General features: G+C 37.7%; 1 protein-coding gene across 2 annotated transcripts in view; it reads right to left on the reverse strand.

Moving 5' to 3' along the window:
- Positions 1 to 376: 376 nt before the first annotated feature.
- Positions 377 to 25,440, reverse strand: part of LOC117992680 (band 4.1-like protein 4) — a 75,928-nt gene continuing 50,864 nt past the window's right edge. For both annotated transcript variants that reach the window (XM_034980393.2, XM_069503695.1), the window contains exons 6-21: positions 16,551 to 16,671; positions 15,565 to 15,652; positions 14,465 to 14,617; positions 11,390 to 11,544; positions 10,395 to 10,492; positions 9,747 to 9,825; positions 8,724 to 8,915; positions 8,208 to 8,357; positions 7,520 to 7,595; positions 7,323 to 7,408; positions 6,307 to 6,489; positions 5,845 to 5,982; positions 5,138 to 5,377; positions 4,418 to 4,685; positions 2,687 to 2,880; positions 377 to 2,384 (exon numbers count right to left, since the gene is read on the reverse strand). In XM_034980393.2, the coding sequence (XP_034836284.1) occupies positions 2,369 to 2,384; positions 2,687 to 2,880; positions 4,418 to 4,685; positions 5,138 to 5,377; positions 5,845 to 5,982; positions 6,307 to 6,489; positions 7,323 to 7,408; positions 7,520 to 7,595; positions 8,208 to 8,357; positions 8,724 to 8,915; positions 9,747 to 9,825; positions 10,395 to 10,492; positions 11,390 to 11,544; positions 14,465 to 14,617; positions 15,565 to 15,652; positions 16,551 to 16,671 (2,237 nt within the window). In that variant the 3' untranslated portion in view covers positions 377 to 2,368. The remainder of the gene's footprint in view (positions 2,385 to 2,686; positions 2,881 to 4,417; positions 4,686 to 5,137; positions 5,378 to 5,844; positions 5,983 to 6,306; positions 6,490 to 7,322; positions 7,409 to 7,519; positions 7,596 to 8,207; positions 8,358 to 8,723; positions 8,916 to 9,746; positions 9,826 to 10,394; positions 10,493 to 11,389; positions 11,545 to 14,464; positions 14,618 to 15,564; positions 15,653 to 16,550; positions 16,672 to 25,440) is intronic.

Consider the following 25,440-nt stretch of genomic DNA (forward strand, 5'->3'; position numbering starts at 1 on the left):
TAATAATATATTAATTATACACCCGTGTAAAAAAGAAATCATTGGACACACATGATTGTGGTTTACATTATTCGTTTAGTTATATAATAGTACCTACCCACCCTATCCATACTAATATTATAAATGCGAAAGTCCGTCTGCTAGCTTTTCACGGTCTATCAATCTTATCGATTTTGACGAAATTTGGGACAGAGATAGCTTGCATCCCGGGGATGGATATACCTAGGCTGTCGCGGACTATACTTGTAAGCTTGTAATGCCTGTAGGTACCTACCTACTCCATTAATTTCTGCAGGGTTGGAAAAATTCCTTTTTTTTAAATCGGCGAATGAAGGACGAAATAATAAACGGGTTTCAAATACTTATTTTTTTTTATTATGAACAAGAAGAACAATTCTGGAAAAATACATGTGTTGCAAATAGTTGTAAGTTGTCGGGTTATTGTAGAGCTTGGAAAAATGCATTCATCAGTCTTTTCAATGTGTAAATTGACTGACTTTAATACTTCTTTATCTAACGATAGATAAACCTAGTACATGTTAAAAATAGTGTATTAATATATTAATATTTCTGAAAAACATCAACCTCAAGGTCAATCATAAAGTAATCGCCACCACATAATACCTATTAGGTAAGTCGTGTAGACTACACATTATACCCAATTTGTGATTGGCCGATTTAAATACTAATTATAAAGATATTTTTTTTAAAAGAAAAAAATTAAAGAAGATTTTCCTCAGCAAATTGTGTGTGTACACTGTTATAGTTAAAAACTAATTCGGCCAAGCATAAATTGGGAGCTAACCTTTACAATTTGCGGGATATAGGACGTCATAGGATGAATACGGAATAACCCAATTTTTTTTTATCGATATAGACAATCAATTAAATATAAATTTATTCCAGTGGATTATCATTATGTCATGTACAATGAGTATTAAATGTTGTTTTACACCTAAACTACATAACAACTTTGACATTTACATCCTATGCTTATGTTATGACATACTTATTAATTTAAAATTAATATACCTTAATAGTTAAGTAAAATATATCTAGTAATACCCGTCCTCAGTATTTGAATAAATAAAGCGTTGATTTAGTATCTTTAGGCAAAACAGCTTATTTTTATAAAAAAACATTATTTTACGAGGTCCCCGCTTTAGTAACAAAATTAAATTCTTGGTTATGAAAAGACATTTTATGTGGTAATCATTTGGTTAACCTAACTTGGCATAGATATCATTATCATCATGATCAACTCATCGCCGTCTCACTACAGAGAACGGGTCTCCTCTCAGAGTGCGAAGGGTTTGGACATAGTCTACCACGCTGGCCATGTGCGGATTGGATTGGTAGACTTCACACACCTTTTAAAAACATTATGGAGAACTCTCTGGTATTCAGGTTTCCTCACCATGTTTTTCTTCACCGTTAAAGCAAGTGATATTTAATTACTTAAAACGCACATCACTCCGAAAAGTTACAGGTGCGTGCCCGGGATCGAACCCCCGACCTCCGATTAGAAGGCGGATGTCCTAACCACTAGGCTATCACAGTCTATTTTTGTATACGATCATACGAGCATACATATTACAAATCAAAAATATTTTAAAGTAGAAATTAATTTGATTTCAAAAAAGAATTGTGTGAAATTATCTTCTGCCTAAAAACTGTCTGTTTTAACAGACGTGATTTTTTTTGAACAAGTAACAGAATACATTTAATAAAAGCTAAGTCAAAGCTTCTCAGAACAAGAAATTACTTCGCATTTCTTTTAAAAAGTTTAACGTCTGGATGTAAGCCCCAGGCTTCATCACCGATTCGAAAAACATTTGATAAAAGAAAAACAAAAAGCTCATATAATATTTATGACGGTAATTTGGTGACCTTAATGGCCCTTTCTTTTCATTGCCTAGTGACATTTTTGTACAAAATGTGCTTTATACTGTTTCACTTGAATTTTTTCATGGAATTGCTTATTATAATAAACTGATTAATTTTATTTACAAACTTTATGTACAATTAATTCTTTAGTTATTTTGAATGCTATAGGTAGAATATAATAATATATTATGGTGTGTAAAGTATATCCGTGTATGATAATTTTTTGTACATGAAAGTAACTATTTCATCTTTACGCTAGGGTAGGTAGGTACTTATATTATAATATTATTTTTACAAAATGGAGTAATGTAAAGAGTGGAGATAGTAACTTTATTAGGGCGGTTAGCGTCGAGAGCAATTTTCTAAAAGAATACGTTGTTTTATAGCTCGGTGCTCATCTCAGCCGCCCCCGGAGGTTTGCCGCTGCTACTAGACGTGTGAAACATGGAATCCGCGCTACTGGAAGGTATGTTTGCTGAGTTCAGTTGCTCTGTAACCTGTATCCAAAACGCAGTACATAAAACACCTACATTTAATTACAAAACAGATTTTTAGAAAACAACAAATTAATCACACAAATTAACACAGAATTTAAAAAATAACGGTTAGTCAAATCGTGTTAGTCAGGTGTTAATATCAACCTCTACCCATAAACTCATGCACACACAAACACAAACAAATAAAGTAAAGGTGCCTCCGCGAGCAACCGGGAGGGGGCAACAAACCAATGCGTGCAGCTAAGTCATTCCGCTACGTCTTGCGACACAAATTGCTGAAACCTCCGTGCGACTTTACTTACTGCGTGCTTTCTATGAGAGGTTTTAGAATAATGTCGAGGGTGTTGTCGTGTCGCAAGTGCGCATGGTGCGCGAGTCGCGCGTGCGTGCGGGCCACGTTCGCGTTGTAGTCGCGCAACTCCCGCGTCGGTCGCGCGTACCGCCGCGCCAGCGAGCCGCTCTCGCCGATCATTATGTTGTTGTTGCTAGCATGTCTCTGTGTATCCCAATCACATACGCTCATCAAACTACCAGTGCACACCAATATACACATTATATTTATGAAGTACTTAAACCCAACATAAGGGGAAATATTAAGCAGCGATCTAATATAATCCTTAATGTGTCGCTCAGTTCTCAAACAAAAGTAATAACTGATAGTTAACATTTAAAATAGGTCGGTAAATTATACAATTGTTTTAATATTTTCTGCTTCAGTCTTGACAACAATTTTATATTTTACCAAATCGTAAAAAAATGGTTTTGTATAAATTGCAAGCCCCTTCTAAGCACAGTTTCTATGCAAAAGATACCTATAACAAGAACTAAGTAAAAGAAGGACACAATTCGCATTGGCAGACATTTTCGTCAGTCGTCAACACAAATATTCGGCTGTTGCTTGCTTCGTTGATAAAAAAGTACCTAGGTACCAAGCTTCACATTATAAAATGCGAAAGTGCCTTTCTGTCTGCTAGCTTTTCACAGCCCACCGACTTAACCAACTTTGACGAAATTTTATTCAGAGATAGCTTGTACATTGAGAAGAAAGATAGACTTCTTTCAGTCCTGGAAAATCCAAGAGTTTCCACAGGATTTTTAAAACCTAAGTACACATGGACGAAGTTGTGGGTATCATTCTACTTGTTATAAGAAGATTTTGAACTATTATTTATCCCGGATAATCAAAGAGTTATGTAAAACCTAGAATTCCACGCGGATAAAGTCGCGGGCTTCATCTATTAAATAATCAAAGAATTCTATGAAAGCAAGTGCAGTCGAATTTTTAAATATTGTGCCCCTTAGAAAGAACAATATAAATTATAATACTTAGGTATATTATTCAGGTAAATATAATGAGATATATTGTCAGTCTATTAGAATATCTATCCTACAAAAAAATTTAATTATAGATACTTTAAAAATTTCATTGGGTAGGACAAGGCTTAATGCAAAGAAGGTTTATGTCATTTAGCCTGTACAAGTTAAATCTTTAGCGTCCCTGAAACTGGAGCTGCAGATTATTCCAACAGCCCTTGTAAACTGCAGAGGTACACGGAATTAAAAGAGAATGGTCACAAATTATCAAAAAACTGTTAACAAAAAGTAGTTTCACGCTTTCACGTGAATGAAATTGTGTATGGTGCCGTTCGCTGAATTGCGCCTATACATTCAAAAATGATTGTGTTTTCTATCTGCGAGTGGATTTAAATTCCTGGTTTCTTGGTTGGGTTGTAGCTGCTTTCTTTTTGCCTCCAACAGTATAAACTCAGCTCATCTATTGAAATCTGGTGATATTGAAATCTAGTGGTTTCAGTGCAGCAATGGCTCCTAGATTTCAATGGGTGAGCTGAGGTATTAGACTTTACTCCGGGAGCTATAACTTTCATTACGATATTATACAGTCCTTGTTTTTAATAGATCCTTTTTCTTTAAATCACGTAATTTGATGAATGGCCTCGTTTCGAAATTCGTCCTTTAAATTACAAGGGCAGTTGGATCGCAGAAGTATGTTAGGAAGCAAAGCGCCCACTCACGAAAAGGGAAAAGCCACTGTCCGCGGGACTCGGGTAGTAGCGGGGCGCGAGGTCGCGCGGGCGGCGCGAGGTCGCGCTGTCGCTGGCCACCGACAGCAGCGAGCGCTGGGAGCCCGAGGCGGTGATGCGGCGGCCGGGCACCGCGGGCGGCCGCCGCGCCAGCGCCGGCGCGCCCCCCGCGCCGCACCCCGCGCCCCCGCCCACCCTCCACTGCCTACTCACTGGCGTTTGCGTTCCACCTGCGCCGCACTTGGCGCTGTCACTCGACCTGGTGATAAGGTTCTAAGTCAAATCTCTAAAATCACTAAGGGCTGAAATTTTTAGGTATGCACAATTAAGTGGAATCGTAGTGGGATCAAACTTTTGACAGCAAAAAACGTGGTATTTCCAAAACTCATACAGAGACAGTCACATGCATCATCGTTATCAAGCTAAATTAGATCTTTAGGTAAGGGTACTCTTAGATCCTTAATCTAGAAGCTGCATCTCCAAGTAGCAGAATAGTTGGCCCAGGCTTGCTATGACAAATTTAGCTGCATAACGCGTGCTCAAACGAAATCAAATTTGCAGATGCTTACGCAGAATAGTTTTCCGTTGGCAATACCTCTAAAGAGCGGCTGAATCAACTTTTAATGACATTATTATTGATAAAAGCTTGTAAAGTAACATGTAAAATGATTGTCAGTTTTACAATAAGGTGTCAGAAAAAGATGTAGTTACCTCTCGGAAGAATAGGCGTAATCCTGATCAGCACCCAACCCAGAATCTGTATGCTCATGCGACACTCTCGCGCTGCCCGATATCAGTTCCCCACTCGAACTGTTACTATTACTATTTGTCACGGGACTGTAAGGGTTGTTGTTGTGTAACGCCGGTGTGACTGTGGTCTTATATCCATTGTTTGTGAGGAAATCGTCGCCTGTTCTCCCGACGGTCTCATCGAAGCTTGGGTAAACCCGCCTAAAAGACGATCATAAAATGTGTAAAATGTAAATATTTTAAACGTACTTACAAAATGAAAACTAGCAAACTATTTTTTTAATATCTTTAGTACGTCCGTTAGTGATCGTGTAGCTTCTGGTCTCTGGACGATTTTTCCGATTGAAGTCATATTGCCACAACAGATAGAGTATAGGTACCCATTTTCATATATTTATACTAGGATCCAATACATAGCAATGTTGAGTTAGCCACGTGAACGTAGCAAACAGCAAGTATAGGTTAAAATCAGATGCTGAAAAAGTTCTTAAAAGACAAAGGTACCTTTAATCGGAAAATTCAACTAATATTATCGACTCTTGTGACAAAATTATTTTAAGACAAGAATTTTGCAATAAATACTTATCATTGGGTGACGCATAAAATTCCACAAATAAAATGATCTGTCGGTATAGCAAGAAACAATTCAATTATTATCTTAATCATACCTTCCATGTTTCTCATTGGTTCGGTGCGTGCTGAGTATGCTCGAGTTCGATCTGAGAGATCCTTGATTGTGGTTGTCATGGTCACTTTTGTGCGATGAAGAGCTCTTCTCTCGTCTCGTAAGTGATCCGTGATCATTCCTACGTTATAATAAGCAAAAATATCTTTACTTTGGTTTTCTATGAGTACCTATTTTGATTTTTCTTTACTAGTTCGATACTCGTTGGGTTATTTAAAAAAATCACGTCTGAGATATAGAGAATATAATAATACTTAAGAGTAAGTATTATTCATAAAAGATATTTATTTAAATTACATTCTTCAGGCAATTGCGTCGTTTTATGGACAAATTAAGATACATGCATAATTCAATCGATTCAAACTATATAATATTATAGGTATAGGTGATAGGACTCAGTATAAAAGTTAGGTAATTGTCAAACTAATAATTTCAAGTCACGTACGGTCTATGTTTTGTTGTCGTCTTGAGCTTGGTATGCCGAGCATGACTAGTCTGCACGACGGTATACGGTATTTCTTTAAGCTGTTCCTCAGTCATTCCTGTAGTATCCACTAAAGAGAATTCGAGGTGTTGCTTCAGTTCAGTCGGCAGCCACTTCTTTTCGTTCGGTGAACGTGACCGTGACCTAAAGGACATACAAAATTTGTCTATATACATATGCAATTAAAAAAGGTTATGTTTTTCTCTAATTATATTTTAGATCCTAGTTTTATAGTTCAATAAACTTTATCTACCTAACCTGGGGCAAAATAATACACCGCGATCACAGGACATTAAACTGATTCCCGATTCCGTAACCGCGATCGTGTTCGCAAAGATTGTATGACATAAAAAAAAAATCCAAAAAAAAAAATAGAAACCGACTTCAATAACCACCAACACTAAAAAGTAAAAAATAATTTAATTTATTAGATACCCAATCTATTATGTATACAAGAGTTATTGTAGTATTTTTTGGAGCCGTGCCAATTAGCCGCACGAACCGCCTATCTCTCTTCATAGTGTTTTGCGACTCCACATTGGCACCGACTCCAAAAAATATTACTATAGAACTACAATAACTTTTGTATACATAATATATTGGGTAATAACTTAAATTATTTTTTACTTTTTAGTGTTGGTGGTTATTGAAGTCGGTTTTGATTTTTTTTTTGATTTTTTTTTATTTCACAATTTTTAGTAGCCCCATCGTACTAAAATAATATGATATGCCTGGTTAAAAACCTACTGTTTACTAAGCTGTTATGCTGATCGCGAGCAATTTACTCTTATCTATTGAGGAATTCTGTTCTCTATCTCCAAAGATATTCATCAGATCTTCACCAAAGTAAAAAAAACCACCTCTCAAGTACGACCTACCAAACAAAAAAGAATCATTAAAATCGGTCATATTTGATAGAGAGCTAAACAATTGGGAATTTTAAAAAATACAGTTTACAAAATATAAAGTAGATATACCGATGCTTTTTATGTCTTCGGGGTCTATGGGACGATCGATGCGTTCCAGTCTCTGGTTCCATTTGCGAACGTCGGACATTCGCTACCTGCATTACAAAATCATGTTGTTACAACAGAAAATAAAGACCTTAGAGTAGTTCAGAGGAGCAAGAACACGGAAAGAGACTATATTTATTTTATTCAATGGAAGCACTTACTTGCACGCCCCCGCCAGCCGTCGTTTGCCTTAATACCTCCTTCCATTGTGACTCCGAATCGACTAGCTCGTACTCCCTGAAATATTTAAGTCATTAGCGAAAGATATTAATTCCAAAATCAATTAAGTTTTCGTTTAAGTTTTTCCTTTTAACATAAGGAAAATCTTTTTTTACGTCGCTAAAAGTTAAATTACATTTCTTTCATTCACGATTTCGTTTTTATTAAACTGATTAACTTTAAATCTATTAGAGACGATTGTTAATCTCCTAACAGTTTTATATTTAAAATCTATTAATATATCGTAATAAAGAATTAACGATTAGCTAGCGCCTGAAAAATAAGGTCCAAATCAAATCATAATACATGAAATGGTACAGAATAAAAACAAAGAAAATTAGAATACCTGAAAAGACATCGCCGTAAGATTTTAGTGCAACATTTTACTGTCTCGAGAAGTCTGCATTTCTAGTACTAGAGCAATACATATTTATAACGAGCTGACCTGACCCGGCTTCCCTCGAGTGGAATTTTTAAAATGGGGGAAGAATTTTCAAAAAATTGACTTGAGCCTGTTGTTAACATTTTAAGTTTCTAATCCTAGCGGCGTAGGCTGCGCGTTGACAGATGAGTCAGTCAGGACAAGTCTTTTTATAATATGTATAGATAGATAGATTTTTGGAAACTAACTTAGTGTCGGGTTGCGAATCGTCTTTCTCTGAACCCGACTCGTGCTTATGTCTGGAGCGGTGACGCCGGTGTCGGCGACCGGAACGACCTGAGCCCCTAGAGAGTTCACTTTCCGCATCTGACTGCTGCCGCCTGGAGCGATGCCTGTGCCTGCCAATCAAAAAAAACGATTACAGTTATTTCGATTCTATTTCAGGTACTTAATTTAAAAAAAATGATCGAAATGTTTCATAAAATAAAAAGCTAATTTTCTTTATTTTCTGAGATATTTTTCACCAGCTGCAGCGCTGGTAATGATCTAAGATCCGGTATTGGAAATATCTACCCTCATCTGTTTTTTAATCGTGCGACTACAATACAATATTATGGTAATCTTGATCTGTCGGGGGTGATTTCAATTTATAATTTACACTTGTAACCTCATAAAATACTTTTTAAAAATATTATAGCGTTGTACTTAAGAATGCAGTCTTTTTAGTTACTTAATATCGAATACAATTTTGTTTCAATTCTTACTTGCGATTTGATCGTGAATCGTTCGAGCTCTGCGAGTCCACGGAGGCCGATCGGTGTCTCGGCACAGGCGGCGGTCTGTTTGCCGTCGGAGACGCGGAGTACAGGCCGCGCCGCGTGGGAGCGGATCGCGTCGATCGTGGAGATCCTCCAGGGCCGACAGGTGGCTCGCATGTACCCGCTTCCCCACTTATCCTACCAGAAATAGGTTTTTTTTCTACAAAAAAATACTTGAAAGTCTTTCAGTACATAACCAGATAGTTACAAGGTATGGTATATCAGGTAACCCGACAGGTTGATATAGCAAATAGAGGTATGAGGCGGGCGTGCGGGGCGTTTTCTCCCTGATTGCCATTTCAACCTATCGCGTACTTGTGTATATTGGTACACAGAAAAGGTCGTCTTTAGACTCAACAAGAAAACAAATTTAGAAAAAACGTTATTTTTAGAAAATTTCCGTTTTTGCAGTTAGCCGCTTTTTAGATAATTAATTACCTACGACGCCAGCCAACTTATTAGTACCTATTATTAATTTTTTAATTGAGAAATATTAGGCATGGACATACATTCATATTTCCCTTTTAAACCTAACCAACGCGCGGGAGTTGAACCTACACCCACCCACAAAACAAATAACAAGAAGACAAATATTTTGTTTTAAATGCGGGATCATAATCCCACAATCGCGGAATCCAGCAGTCGCATCCATAGGAACGATAGTTAATTAAGATCGTCTACCAAAATAAAACAATTTGTAACGATCTATGATTATTGTTTAACTAATAGGTAGCTACCGTAGTTTTTGAGTAATAGTAAAAGAATATCGTTTTCAGTTTTGGTTTTGCAATTTCACTTGTAAAAAACAGCAAAGTCACGAAAAGAATCATAGCTATAATATGATTATCACAATAAAAACCAGTCTAATGTTGTTTACAAAATTTTGCGGTCTGTCGCAGTGAAATTCATAACACAAAATAAACACGAATGGGACTTTACAAGCGTGACAAAAAACAAGCGCCTACTTACGAATTAGGTCGGTGTACTGAGGTAGGCTGTTTCATTTCAGGAAGGCAGTCTTTTATTCTCAAGTCTTCTAACTTTGGCACTGTAACAATAAAAAATTCTAAAGATGCTTGAATAAACTTTAACTTGTTTCAACTGTCTTTCACTTTTTTAGCAAGCGGTGAGAAGTATATTTTTTCTAAATATCGCCCGTGGTATTTTAATAATTTTACTAAGGGCTGTAATTTTCAATCGCCAAATAAAGTTTAACTGAAGAGTAATTTTTCCGTTTTTATATTAAAAATCGTCAAAATCACAAATTTATTTATATATATTTTTTGGTCATTTAAGGTTATTTGGCAACTGAAAAATTAGCTGTTTTAATTGTTATAAGTGAAGCCAGCGATAGGTTGATGATGATGATGATGATGTAGCGTGTTTCTAACATTTTACGTACTGCGTTCAGGTAAATATCGTTATTGTGTTTCTTTTGGGAAAAGGAGTAGTCTATCTCAAAATTGCAAAAAAAAATCATTAAATAATGGAAAAGTAAATATTGTAGACACCACAACAAATTGAAAAAGTTATAGATTTATGACAGAGTGAACGATGAGTTTTATAATTGACAATACTTACCGAAGCAAGTGTAGAGTGAAAAATAATTAAAAATACCGTCATGTAATGAAGAGTAGGAGGTGTGTGGACGGGCGAGCCGCCGCGAGGGCGTCCGCGTGAAGGCGGGCGGAGGGCGCGGGCGGGACCCCCGGCCGCTGGAGACAAAACGATACATTTCACTACACAGAACATATTATATACCAGCTTGTTCTCGCGACTTCATTCGCGTGGACTACATAAATTTCAAACCCCTATTTTACCCCTATAAGGAGTTGTATGTTCAAAAATACTTTCTTTAGCGGATGTCTACGTCATAATAGCTATCTGCATGCCAAATTTCAGCCCGATCCGTCCACTAGTTTGTGAGCTGTGCATTGATAGATCAGTCAGTCAGCTTTTCCTTTTATATATATAGAACAAGACCTTTTTCAAAAATCCCGTGAGAACTCCTTAATTTTCCGGGATAAAAGTAGTAGCCTACATCCTTCCCTGCGATGCAAGCTGTCTCTGTATCAAACAGATAATGCTTGCGACTTCGTCCACGTGAATTTAGGTTTTTTAAAAATTCTATGGCAACTATTTGATTTTCCAGGACAAAAATTTGCCTATGTCCTACCTAGGGATGCAAGCTATTTCTTTAAGTACTTCATCAAAATCGGTTAAATGGATGCACCGTGAAAAACTAGCAGACAGACAGACGCACTTTTGCATGTATATAGTAGCACTTATCCAATTGATTATTCGAATAAAAAAACAACTAAGTATTCTTATTATATAACTGGGAAGATCGATTTATTTATTAATAGCAACATTTTTAATAGCAAGAGAAAATCCCTAATATACATAGGTATAACTACTTAGATGATGCCCGCGACATCCCATTCCATTTTTAAAAATCCCGTGGGAACTCTTCCTCCCCGGGATGCAAGCTGTATCTGTACCAAATTTCGTCGAAATCGGTTGATTGGATGGATTATAATATTACCTAGTATGGATATGGAACTACGGATAGATGCCTAGTTATATCTACTCAGTATTTAAAACTTTACTACCTGTTTCTCAGTCTTGAACCTAACGCAAAAATATCAGCGGATGCCGGGGAGGTTTGTTGCATGCGGAAGAACGTGTGGTGGTCAGAGCAGCAACGCCACAGGTGCCGGCAGGCTGCCCTCGTTGGGGACTCGAAGCCGTAAGTTGACGTGTCGTTCTGAAACAAGTCATCGTAATCATCATCATGATCAACCATCGTCGGCTCCTACTGAGCACGGGTCTCCTCTCAGAATGAGAAGGGCGTAGGCTATAGTCTGCCACGCAGGTCCAGTGCGGATTGGCAGACTTCACACACCTTTGAGAACATTATGGAGAACTCTCAGGCGTGCAGATCCTCACGATGTTTTCCTTCATCATTAAAGCAAGTGATGCTAATTTATTCCTTAAAACGCACATAACTCCGAAAAGTTAGAGGTGCGTGCCCGGGATCGAACCCGCGCAGCCCCCGACCTCCCGAAAAGAAGACCGACGTCCTACTCACTAGGCTTGTCATCATAACATCCTACCCGAATTCGGGACCGCTCGTTCCATCTTTATCATACATTCGTGAATACAGCCAACTTCCAACTTCAACTTGCTACTGAAAAGTTCTTGACAGAAAAACCTACTGAAATTACTTTTTTGGCTCGACCAGGGACTTGAAACCGAGACTTGATCCGCTGCCGAATAAGCTAGCCACTTGACCAACGAGGCAGTTTGAAACTTAATATTGGGGGCTAAACCACAAAACTGTAATTCTCAAGCTCGGTAACTTAATCAAATTCGTAGTCAGTTGAAAACTTTGCGTCTGGCAAAGCTTACTAATGAAAGTTACATTTCGTTGTTCATTTCAGATCCACTTGTGAGAATTTCATAAAACCCTTCTAGGGGCTTAACGCTCCCACAGAATAGGTACGCTCAACTAAAAGCCAACCTAATGAATAGAAAATTAATATACTGTAGATCTATTTCGAATGCGCGAAAATCACTGCTTCTGAAATTAGTTTGACTTTCATATATGTAATTTCAATTTAGAGTTAACTAGGTTAATTAATATTATTGAATTTTTAGGGTTTCACTCAAAGGAAAAGAGGGACCCTTACAGGATAACTTCGGCGTCTGTCTATCTGTCTGTCTGTCAAGAATACTTCCCGTTGACCTAGAATGATGAAATCTGGTTGGTAGGTAGGTAATATAGCACGTAAAGGGAATTTGTGCTTACATCACCAAAAAAAATTAGAATGTGTTCATGAACAAATATTAGTATTTTCAACTTTTAAATTAAGATTTCTATACTAAGTGGGAAAGGGCTTTACCTGTACATTCTAAAACAGATTTTTATTTATTTTATGCATAATAGTGTTTGATTTATATAGTACTAGCTGATGCCCGCGACTTCGTCCACGTGCATTTAGGTTTTTGAAAATCCCGTGGGAATTCTTTGATTTTCCGGGATAAAAAGTAGCCTATGTCCTTCCCCGGGATGCAAGCTATCGCTATACCAAATTTCGTTAAAATCGGTTGAACGGATGGTACGTGAAAGGCTAGCAGACAGACAGACAGACACACTTTCGCATTTATAATATTAGTATGGAAGTATGGATATGGATGGAACCTTCTCGGTGCGCGAGACTGACTTGCACTTGGACGGTTTTTTTAAATTAACTATTCCAAAGAAAGCAGGTCTTATACAGAAAGAAACTTTTTCTTAGAACTGATGAGTTGCTATAATCAAGGAAATTAAAAGCATTTCATCTCAACTCATTTGTTTCGGGCTCGCGTGTACAATAATAAGAAAAGCAATTTTCCGGCGTTCCCTTTGATCAGTGTTCATTTTGCATGAAGAATGTATTTTAAGGCAATTTCGGTACCTCTCCCCTATTTTTAAGATACTTCAAAGGCGCCGTATCTCCGGGCTGTGAGCGGCAGCAAGTGTTATCAGCATGCGCCCAGAACGCGGTAAATATGACGGCTCAGTTCTACGAGGCTTATCTGTAATTGCCGTCTACGAATGTCTTTTAAGAAAGCGATGCAAGACGGATTCCATCTCACACAACTATTCAAAGCATTTCTTATCGGATGAAGCAATCCTTACCGGAGAAACGGGGTCAAGTGTTTTGTCCGATTTCCACTTTTTCCTTTTTCAAAACTTTTCATAAAAACCGGCCAAATGCGTTCCGTAACTTGGAGGGATATACGTTTAATTATTTTGTTGGTTAAATTATCTGCAAATATAAGTTCGTAATCGCAAATTTTAATGTAATATAACTGCATGGTTTTCAGATTTTTCCCTTTATTTGTGCTATAAGACGTTGCTTGCCTTGCTGCTTCTTGCCTTTATGATTCTAGGTCAATGGGAAGTACTCTAGGTTTTGATTCCCTTGCGAGTGTCAAAATATGCGGCATATTCGGAAGTATCTTTTGATTGCGTTGATTTAGAAGTTTGATTTTTTCACAGCTCTAAGGAAAAAGGACCCCGGATGGGTTCGAAAGGAATTGTAGAGCTGAGTATATTTTAATTTCAAGTTGATACCTCCACTCCACGCTTTCTTGAGAAAAAGGGTCTTGACAGACAGACAGACGGACAACGAATAAAAATAACAATTCACTTCGTTGCCAGTCTGTCTGTCCGTCTGTCTGTCTGTCCGTCTGTCTGTCTGTCTGTCTGTCTGTCTGTCTGTCTGTCTATCTGTCAGTCCGTCTGTCTGTCTGTCTGTATGTGTGTCTGTCTGTCAGTCGTGTCTGTCAAGAAAACCTATAGGGTACTTCCCGTTGACCTATAGAATCATGAAATTTGGCAGGTAGATAGGTCCTATAGCACAAGTAAAGGAATAAATCCGAAAACCGTGAATTTGTGGTAACATAAAAAAAAGTGTTGATGAACAAATAAATTATTACCATCAGTGGGGTATCATATGAAAGGGAACCTGTAGATTCAAAAACACATTTTTACTTATTTTGACGCATAATAGATTTGATTTATCGTGCAAAATGTTGAAAAAATACGACTGTAATACGGAACTCTCGGTGCGCGAGTCTGACCTGCATTTGGCCGGGTTTTTTCCTTTGGCAGTATGGAACTCTAAATGAATACTTACGTTTTTATCGGCAACACGAATCATAAAGTATCTTCCTTTGTAGTAAAGTTTCGAGACACGCGGCCAATAATAGGTCGCGACTGTATGTTTTCCACGTAGCAGCAACAGGCCACTTGGCGCTAGTCCCAAGAAGTACTCCACGCTGTCTTCGCCCTGTGTCAGATACATCGCTTCTGTTTATTTTGTAATAATACCAACCAAGTGTTCAATGTAAACCGGTGACCATTTTATCTAAATATATAAAATGAAAAGGTGACTGACTGACTGACTGACTGGTTGATCTATCAACGCACAGCTCAAACTACTGGACGGATCGGGCTGAAATTTGGCATGCAGATAGCTATTATGACGTAGGCATCCGTTAAGAAAGGATTTTTGAAAATTCAATCCCTAAGGAAGTGAAATAGGGTTTTTAAATTTGTGTAGTCCACACGGACGAAGTCGCGAGCATAAGCTAGCAATACATAAAAGTGATTATTATAACCAGATGATTTTATAACAAAACTAGATGATTTAGGTTTTTTTTAAAGTCCCGTGGGAATTATTTAGTTTTCCGGGATAAAAAGTAGGCTATGTCCTTCCCCGGGATGTAAGATAACTCTGTACCAAATTTTATCAAAATCGGTTGAACTGTTGGGCTGTGAAAAGCTAGCAGACAGACAGACAGACTTTCGCATTTATAATATTAGTATGGATGATAGTATAGTATGGATGATAATATTATAAACCAGTGATCATTTTATAATATTACTAGCTGACGCCCGCAAGTTCGTCCGCGTGGAATTAGTTTTTTTAAAAATCCCGTGGGAACTCTTTGATTTTCCGGGATAAAAAGTAGCCTATGTCACTCTCCAGGTCTTTATCTATACCCATGCAAAAAATCACGTCAATCCGTTGCACCGTTGCGACGTGATTGAAGGACAAACCAACAAACAAACACACTTTCGCATTTATATAAGGGTACGGATTATGTAATATCAAAGCACCACATAAACTCAAGAGTGTTTCAGCGCGTGAAGCGGAAAAATGTACAAGTACCTATTGTTTGGTTGAAATAAAGTAATAATCATTGTAAACCAGTGACCATTGTAAGCGCTCACCAAGACAGGGTGGAGATCGACGCCATACATGTCGAGCCATTTTACTTTGTCTAAGTAGCTGAGTTCCGCTTGCGCAGGTGAAATACCGCTGTAACATAAAGGAAATAAGTTTGAATAGGTAATGAGAGAATTTCAAACTCATTCAATCACCATCAACCCATTACCCCTCACTACGGAGCACGGGTCTCCCTTCAGAAAGAGAAGGGTCATAGTCCACCACACTAGCTAAGTGCGGATTGGCGAGCTTGGTCGCCAGAACAATGCAGGTTTCCTCAAGATGTTTTCCATGTAATATTTAATTTTATTGCTAAAAACGAACATGACTCCGAATAGTTATAGGTGCGTCCCCGGTATCGAGCTCCGGACCCTCCAAATAGGAGGCCGATGTAACCACTAGGCTATCAATGCTTTTAATTTTCTTCATTGTGAAGCACTTATTATTTTATTCGTTTATGAAGGGCTAACTGGAATACCTCGCTCAAAGCGCCAGTCGACGAGCTCGGAGCTACCAGCGACGGATGACAGCTCACTTGGCGTTAAGAAGAGAGGTTACTAGATTCACATCAATAGCATGTAATTGAAGGCTGGTCGAGCCAACAGCAACGGTCATAGGCTGCATCTTTGCATAGTTAAAAATTCATTCAATTAGGCGAGAACTGTGGCATTCTGCGCGTTCGAACGTAAGTACCTACTACGCTATTGGATGCTGTTTCATAAAACCAACATTATACTTTAGTGATAAGGCCGCCCTTTGTTTTTTTAACTGTATCCTGTATTTTTACTCTCTGTAATTTTGTTTAAAATAAAGTTGTTTAAATTAAAATTAAAATGACACTATTGGTTTTTTTTTACTATGCAGGTTACCGCTTCTCATTCTAACCTGTGCTTAGTAGTGGGACGGCGATGGGCAAAGTCGGTGGCATAATGATTCATAATATTCTCCTCGTTAACAAATGAAAAATTTGTTTTAACAAAATTAGACTCACGTAAGCGTTCTGTGAATATCAGCTGCTCTCGATTCCAGTTCCGGTGTCTGATGCGCCAGGAGCCTGAACTCAGAAACGTATCCCGGCATATGACGGCGAGGATCGTAATCGCCGAGCTCCGCTATGTACAAAAAAAAATCTTTTTTAGCCCATATTTATGTGCAGTTTTCAAAGATTATCTTCAAGGATTTGCTGCCTATTGTTGAAGAACAAAACGTTGGCCATCTTCAAGCTCATGCGACTTGATTTTGGTATCAAGGGAAGTTGGGAAGCTGCAGTAGGTGCTCGCAGCCAGGATATTTCTAAATTTTTGCGATTACGACGCCATCTCATGAACGCGGGATACGGCGATACGCTTGTCGCGCAGGTTTGGATGATACTTGAATTCGGTCAATAAAGGGAGCCAGATTATATTAAATAAAATTCAGAAATGGATTCCAAATAGATTTTACTTGTACGTAGGAATTTTTTGTGAAAATATTAATATTTCTTATTTTGGTACCTACCTACCAACTACCTACAATATTATATGAAAATATTATGGAATAAACCTTTCTCAGACACGTGTAATGTATTCAGCCGCTCGATTATAATGCCGACCCCGTCTTTAACAAATCGTAATTAATTTGGTTAAGGCGGGCGAATACGTGTCCTAAATAAATACGCAGAACGATAATATTATGTAAACGCAAGTTGTAATAGAGAACTTAATAGGTAAACAAAAGCCTTTATTCTATGTAAACGTACATTTTGTCTATTATGTTTGCTAAATTTCGAAAGGGATATATATCCATCTATATTTGACATCCATTGTTTAATAACATTTATTTTATCGAGGAAAATTTTCTGATCAGTATTCAATTATCATCAACTAGCTGATGCCCACGACTTCGTCCGCGTGGAATTAGGTTTTTTAAAAATCCCGTGGGAACTCTTTGATTTTTAGGGATAAAAAGTAGCCTATGTCACTCTCCAGATCTTTATCTATACCCATGCAAAAAATCACGTCAACCCGTTGCACCGTTGCGACGTGATTGAAGGACAAACCAACAAACAAACACACTTTCGCATTTATAATAAGGGTAATAACACTGATTACATGTGTTGCCTATCATTTGTTGTAAGCACTAACCGGGATGAAACTTACTAAGCTTCCTACTAAAATACCGATACTTCGGAAACGACTCAGACTAGGTTTTGACTAACTAGGCTACGTCCGTCACATAATTTTCTAATTGCTACTTAAAGGCAAATAGAATAGTAAACCAATTATCTAAGAAAATGAGCAAAGAGAAAACAAACAGAACTTCCATGTTTGAAACGGAAAAAACTGTAGAGCAGTGAGCGAAACTGACACTCGTTTCCCGTCGTTTATCGTTTTTGTCCTCAGAAATCGCAACATCTGGTACGCTCGTGGAAAACACACGCATGTTTCATGTTATTTTTATGATCCGCTATAATAAGAGAAACACGAGTCGTTGTATCTAAATTGTTTTTTTTTTAAATTATACTCTCCTATGGAGTTATGGTTATTGGGTTTTCAGAGTTAAAGATAAAGTTTTGTACTTATCTTGTCTTGTATGTCTTTTAAAGATTACTGAAAAACATTTTGTTTAGTTTGACTGTTAATCCGCTTAAACATTCTTAGTAGATAACCTAGTTATTTTATTCGAGCTTGTTTAAGGAGAGCCATCTATATTTTTAAATTTTCTCGTCACTGTTAACGAACATTTCAGACTAATCTCACAACAAGTTTTTCATGAATATCAATTTTCAATTATTAACAAAAATGTTGTGGAGGAAGTACGATTTGTTTGTTTGTAATGCATAAACGTAGAAACTACTGAGCCGATTTTAATGAGAAAACTATTGTGAAAGAGGTAAATACTAAATTTTGCTTTGTATGATTGATATGAAGTTTGGTTTGTTTTAGAGCTTAGCTGCTGCTTAACAACACGGATGAATATGTAATTACTAATTTGTACCTGGGTACATATTTTTTTTACAAAAAAATCTAAGTAATTTTTGTTTATAACCATTTTATAACCAATTTATAAGATCAAAGTGCTTCTTCAGATGGTTTCAATCATCGCTCAACGTGGTAGTTTGTGTTCTGTTTACAGCCACTATTTAGGTGTGAACGATGTGCAAGAGTACGCGTGGACAGGCGTACCTATAGATCATGATGCATGGAGGCGTAAATCGAGTTCTGTCAGGCCTGTTGACATACGCTAGCCCAATGTAAACTATCTTCCCAAATATATGTTTACGCGCATTAAATCTTAGGATTCTGGTATGTTTACGTTACAATTTACTACGTCTACTAAATGTGACTAATATAATTGCATAAATACATGTGATGCAAAGGTATAAATACTTAATATTGTGGAAGGCCTTGTCATTGGGTGGGTTAAGCACATGAATAGACTTAAATTGGACATGATAATATGTATTGTGAACGATCTAGTTCGTTAGGCAACATACCCTCAGTCAAATAAACTAAGGAAATAAATCAGGCTGGCTTTAAGTTTTATTGATATTAGGTACATTATTTTCATTTACAAAAACTAAATATTAAACAGACAACCCACGTTATAAAGCTATATCTACCTATAAGTACCTTATAAGCAGTTAGAAAATCACACAATATACCTACTCATGTACGAAAATAGAAAAATAATAGAGGATATCCGTTAGAAGGGGACCATTTTTCTAAGTGTTTTCTTCCACGCTCAACAAAACCGGTACTTCAGTATAATCTCGTTCATGGTCGCCTGCTCTTATTTAGCTAACCGTCTGGGTGATTGCCCATCGTGTTGATTAATGCGAGGAGTGTTCCTTAAGTCAACTTGTTGCGAGGGTCGGCCCATTGTCTAAGCTCGCGATACTTTCAAACAGAAAACGACTTTACTTACACCCGTCCAGAATAGATCGCCCGAAGCTGTGATAAATAGGTGTATCGTTCCCTGCCCTCCCAAACAACTTTTTAAGCACAAAGTTTTAGGAGAATAAGATTGTTCAAAAGAACCCGATCATCGCTCTTGTGTGCTCCTAAATAAAATTTAACTATAATTCAAATATTTTCCTTTGTATAACAGCTTAATAATTTTAAGGTAGAGACGTCCATAGATCAACAAATAAAAAGTGGACCACTCGTTGTACGGTGTACCTACGGCATTTGTACGGGCGGGCATTCCAAATAAAAAAGTATTTTCCCGAATTCATTAGGTACTGGGACGAACAATTTCAACTTAATATAATATTTAAGTGAACTGTGCTATTTATAAAATACATTTTCCGATGATTGTTCGATAATGTTGAGCTCAAGTGAACGTAAAAATCCAAATATTTTCCATTAATCGCCACATAAAAGAATAGGGCAAGCGGACAAGTTTCACAGAAAAATACGAACCTAACTGCCGTAATAACAACCCTATTGTTCCCGTGTACCATAATGTTACTCATTCCCGGGTAATGAAAATATTTACGTAGGATATTGACTATGCTTATGGGTTTCATTTGTCCGATGGCGTGCGGTAATTTTGTACGGAGCCTGTTTCGCCGTTGATATGTGTCCCCCGGGCCCCAGGGGCCGCTGATGTAGGCGAGATTAGATGCAAACGATGCCTCGCCGCTGATGGCTCATTTACCTCTTGAATAACGCATTGATATTATACTTCGTACCCTCACAAAATAGCTTCGACTCGGTGATATAAAACTCTCATACTCTTAGCTCTTAAAAAGTATTACGCAATTTTTATTTTTGGCAAGTCAAAAAAATCTGTTCTCTTTAAAGGTCTTTTTTATTAATTATATTGAATGAAAGATCGTCAAGAACCTAAGAACTTATATCGTAAGGAAAATAAAAAAAACTCACTCCTACCTACAAAGTACCATCCCAATACATCAATTTTCAACTATCTATCAATCAACGACCTGTATCATACCTACACCTATAAGTTCGCGACAGGTTGAGATGGCAATCGGGGCCCTCGTCTCATACCCCGATTGCCATCTCGACCTGTCGCGAACTATACAAAAGTCAATAGCAAGTTGGTAGATCATCATCATCATCATCATCAACCGATAGACGTCCACTGCTGGACATAGGTCTCTTGTAGGGACTTCTACACGCAACGGTCTTGGGCCGCCTGAATCCAGCGGCTCCCTGCAACACCTTGGGACCCCAACATCTATCGGTTTTACGAACTATGTGCCCTGCCCATTATCACTTCAGCTTCGTAACCCGTTAAGCTATGTCGGTTACTCTAGTTTTCATACGGATCTCCTCATTTCTGATTTGATCACGTAGAAAAACTCCAAGTATAGCTCTCTCCATCGCCCGCTGAGTGACTCTGAGCTTTCTTATGAGGCCCATAGTTAGCGACCATGTCTCGGAGCCATATGTCATCACTGGCAACACGCACTGTTCGAAGACTTTGGTCTTCAAGCACTGAGGAATTTTGGACAAGAAAACACCTCGAAGCTTCCTGAACGCTGCCCAACCGAGTTGGATTCGGCGTTGGTAGATAGGAATATTAAAATAGGGACAAGTCTCCTAGGGCCTGCTAATTAAATACAACCTGCCTATGAAGAAAATCTGTGTATAATCTGTGTAAACACATAAATATGGATAAGCAATTAAGCATATTCGACAGAAATTGTAATTAACCAAGTAGGGGTTCAAAGGTGAGGAAGACATTAATTTCCTTTAGGAGCCTAAAAAATAAAAATGCGTAGCGTAAGATAACGATGTAATGAATAATATTTTCATTTTATATACCATGGCAACGTAAGCAAAGAGTATGTTTGTAAGTAAATTACATATTTATTTTGAAATTGTCCTTCTAGGAAAAAATAAAGCAACATTATTATTTATTCAGTACCTAGGCTATATCCTAACGTAGAAGTTCGTTGCCTGTTTCCACGACGGAAAACGTTCATCAGTTATTCCGTTTGGGACTTACGATGACAGTTATTTGTTTATTCATCATCATCATGATCAACCCATCGCCGGCTCACTGCTCTGTAGCACGGGTCTCCTCTCAGAGTGAGAAGGGTTGTGGCCATAGGCTGGCCATGTGCGGATTGGTAGACTTCACACACCTTTGAAATCATTATGGAGAACTCTCAGACATGCAGGTTTCCTCACGATGTTTTCCTTAACCGTTAAAACAAGTGATATTTAATTAATTAAAACGCACATAACTCCGAAAAGTTACAGGTGCGTGCCCGGGATCGAACCCCCGACCTCCGAAATGAGGCGGACGTCCTAACCACTAGGCTATCACAGCTTATTTGTTTATTATTTCATAAATTATTAACCTGCACCCTTATATTCTCATCATACCCCCTATGTTCTCTCTCTGTGCGTTGAACTCCTCACTGCTTAGGGTCGGGACCTTTTTACATGAATGTCGTTGTAAATAATGAGTCCTTGTTAACTTTTAATCAGTTTCTATTCTTATTGTAATACGCTTTCTATTGTTGTATTGTCACTAAATAAGCTTGCTTTTTTATGACGAGCACCAGCAATGGAAGTAGATTTAACAATGATTGGTCCGGCGCGCCGTACCGCGGCGGCGGCGCGAGCGGAATCGAACCAGACTCAATAGTCTACCAGACAATGCTGCCAATTCGGAGCATTGAAAAAGATGTGCCTTATTTTGCATGTTTTAGTCATTGTTAGAGCAATTTATGCCTGCCACGAAAACGCACGAGGCTATAAAGCCATAATATGAGTACAATATCGCGTCACGAAGATATTGTATTCACTTTCTCGATTTATCAACGACATTTTCAAAACGTAGCTCGCCGCCTAGGGCTCATAGCTACATTTTGAAACCGTGCTTTTTGTGCCGGAAAATTGAAGAGTTCCCACGCAATTCTTAAAAACCTAAATCCACGTGGATGAAATTGCGCGTGTCATCTATTTGGTACAGAGATGGCTTGCATCTGGATACCAGTATAATTTAATCCCAGAAAATCAGAGTTCCTAAAGAATTTAAAAAAAATCCACGAGGCAGAAGTCCGGACATCATATAATTTTATTATCCACTGTTTTATTAGGTGTCCTTTTCATCACTGTGTAATTTAAAAGATTTACCAAGTCAAAATTATTTTGTGGCAAGACTTACCTACAATAATCTTAAAAATAAATTGCTATGGGTGGTCTAATGAATATTCGGTGTTTGTTTAATTATTGTGTGTCTAGGAAATTGTACGGTATTTTCTGGCTAGTGGGCAACTGGTAATTTTCGGGCAGTGCCTTTAGCGATGAGTCAACGTACGTACCCATATAGCCTCGGGCAGCTCAGTTTCGTTTGTAATTCCATTGCGTGGCCTAGAACAATTATGACACGGAATGTTGAACAGATTGTTACCTACAGCATTTTTTATTTTCATTGTGTGATACAATACAAAGAGCTTAACAACGAAATGGCTCTCTGCGCAGGACTTAATGGACCTTGCATTAATTTGTAATACATTGCCGGTGCTTTTACCTGACTACCTTGAGCTGTACCTACTATTTAACAGCAAAACAATGGTAACTCTAAAGCAGACATTTAAACGTTTAATAACAATAAAAAGAAAATGTAAGAAATTGAAATTAATAGTCATCGTTTAATTAAGATTTGTGACTCGGGATTTAATTTTTGTACCTAAAGGGTTTGTAATTTGTATCAAGTCGCAGGTAGTAGCTGGATTCAGGTGGCGCAAGACTGTAGCGTATAACGTCTGTACATTAGACCTAAGCAGTGGACGTCTAGATCGGTTGATAATGATGATGAAAGGGTTATTTTATATAGGTATTAGGTAGGTGTTAGGCATCTATCAGTATTAAAATAATTTTATTGGTAATTTTTATAGAATCACTGGCTGATGCCCGCGACTTCGTTCGCGTGGATATAGGTTTGTAAAAATCCCTAAGGATTTTTTTAATTTTTCGGGATAAAAATTAGCCTATATATAGGCTAATTATAGGCTATATATAGGCTAATTTTTAAAATCCAGGGTATAATCTATCTCCATTACAAATTTCAGCCAAATCCGTCCAGTAGTTTTTGCGTGAAAGAGTAACAAACATACACACACACACACACACACATACCTACACACCTGCCTTTATAACATTAGTGTGATTGGCATATTCCATATTTTGGGAAGCAGGTAGAGTATGGAAAGTAATGTCCTGTTGGTGAAGCAATGACGTGAACAGTATCTGTAAATAGCCCAATGACAAAAAGGACGAAATTTTATTGCGGTCCCCAACTGAAGTGCCGCCAAATAAAAGTTGCAGAGTCAAGCCCACAGTACCGGGCCATAATGCTTTTCAGTTTGATTTTCCAAACAGCCGGCCCGGAAAAACATTCAAAGTTTATGAATCGCCGCTTGCAAACATACTCGAGGTGTGCAAAAAAGGTCTAGTCTAGCTCAAAATCAACAAACTCTATCGCCGTAGTCTACCGCTTCGGAGTTAGGCCAATTGCAATGTATTCATACAACCTATGTGCTGGTAAGTTTGAATTTCAGCTAATAATTCATACAAGAAACATTTTTACCTATCACTTTTACAGCATCTAAATTTTTTTATCACTACCCAATTATCATAAATGCAAAAGTGTTTTTATTTGTTGGTTTGTCCTTCAATCACGTCACAAAGGAGCAACGGATTGACGTAACGTTTTGCATGGATATAGTTAAAGACCTGGAGAGTAACATACCTAGGTTAATTTTTATCCCGGAAAATAAAAAAGTTCGGGAAAACCACGGGATTTATAAAGATCTAAATCCTCGCGGACAAAGTCGCCAGTACTTAATAACCAGGTAAATATGGATGGAAAGTTAAGCATCTAGACAAGTTTAGAGAAATTTAGGTAGGTAGGTACATTTACTTCTCATTAGCTGTAGTGCTGAGCACGATTATCAGATGTTAACATCAGACCTATAACTGAAAACATATCGCAACACGATAGGCCGATATCGACCGACAGCCTAACACCGTTCAAAGCTTATTTGGTTATAACAATAGATACCTAACTGTTAAACATACCCCTAAGCTGCTCCCCTGCCACAGCTGTGATACGAAATAGGCACTAAAAGCTATCGTTATTAAAACACTAAACACTAATTTCTGTCGTCAAAATTTCAAGTCTGGGAAAGCTCTTAGTTTAAAAAACTGTAATACTGTAATAAATTACTAACAAAAACCTTTTTTTTTTGTATTAGGTATATTAGTGGCCTAAGCCCTACTCTGCAACGCTGACCTAGTGCGGATTGGTAGACTTCACAAACTTTTGAGAGCCGTACTTACTCAGTAGTGAGCCAGCGATGGGTTAGTGATGATGATGATGATATTGAATTTTCATGAATTGTGCATGAAACTAAACTAAACCTTCTCGCAGAATCAGCCTGTTTATTGCCGAAAGTCGAATGAAAAATCAATAATAAATTACTCGGCGGAGGGCTTTTGTTTGTATTGAAATAACAATTAGTTTTTATGTGCAAAAATATAGTACCCAAAATAGTCGCCCAACTGTTAATTAAGAAAAAACAACATATAATTAGGCATCTGCGTTAAAAATAATCAGAGCATCCTTTTTAGTTCAAAAATTTAGCAAAAAACAAGCAAGAAGGCTTTCAAATGACGATATATTTTTCAATTAAACAACAGCGTATAACTAACGTTTAACTTCATAAAATCTTCATGAGTTTTCTAATGGTTTTCCTCGGAAGGCACTTCTTTTTACTTCCGAAGTGCTCTTTCATGTAGTAAGTAGGTAACTTGGCGAACTTCGTTGTAAGTTGAAGTTGTAAGATTTTTCTATCCATTTACCTACTTTGATAATTATTTATTAATAACTTTGGTCGAGTTATAGGAGTTTTCTAC

Source organism: Maniola hyperantus, chromosome 2 (assembly GCF_902806685.2).
Source record: "Maniola hyperantus chromosome 2, iAphHyp1.2, whole genome shotgun sequence".
NCBI lineage: Eukaryota > Metazoa > Arthropoda > Insecta > Lepidoptera > Nymphalidae > Maniola > Maniola hyperantus.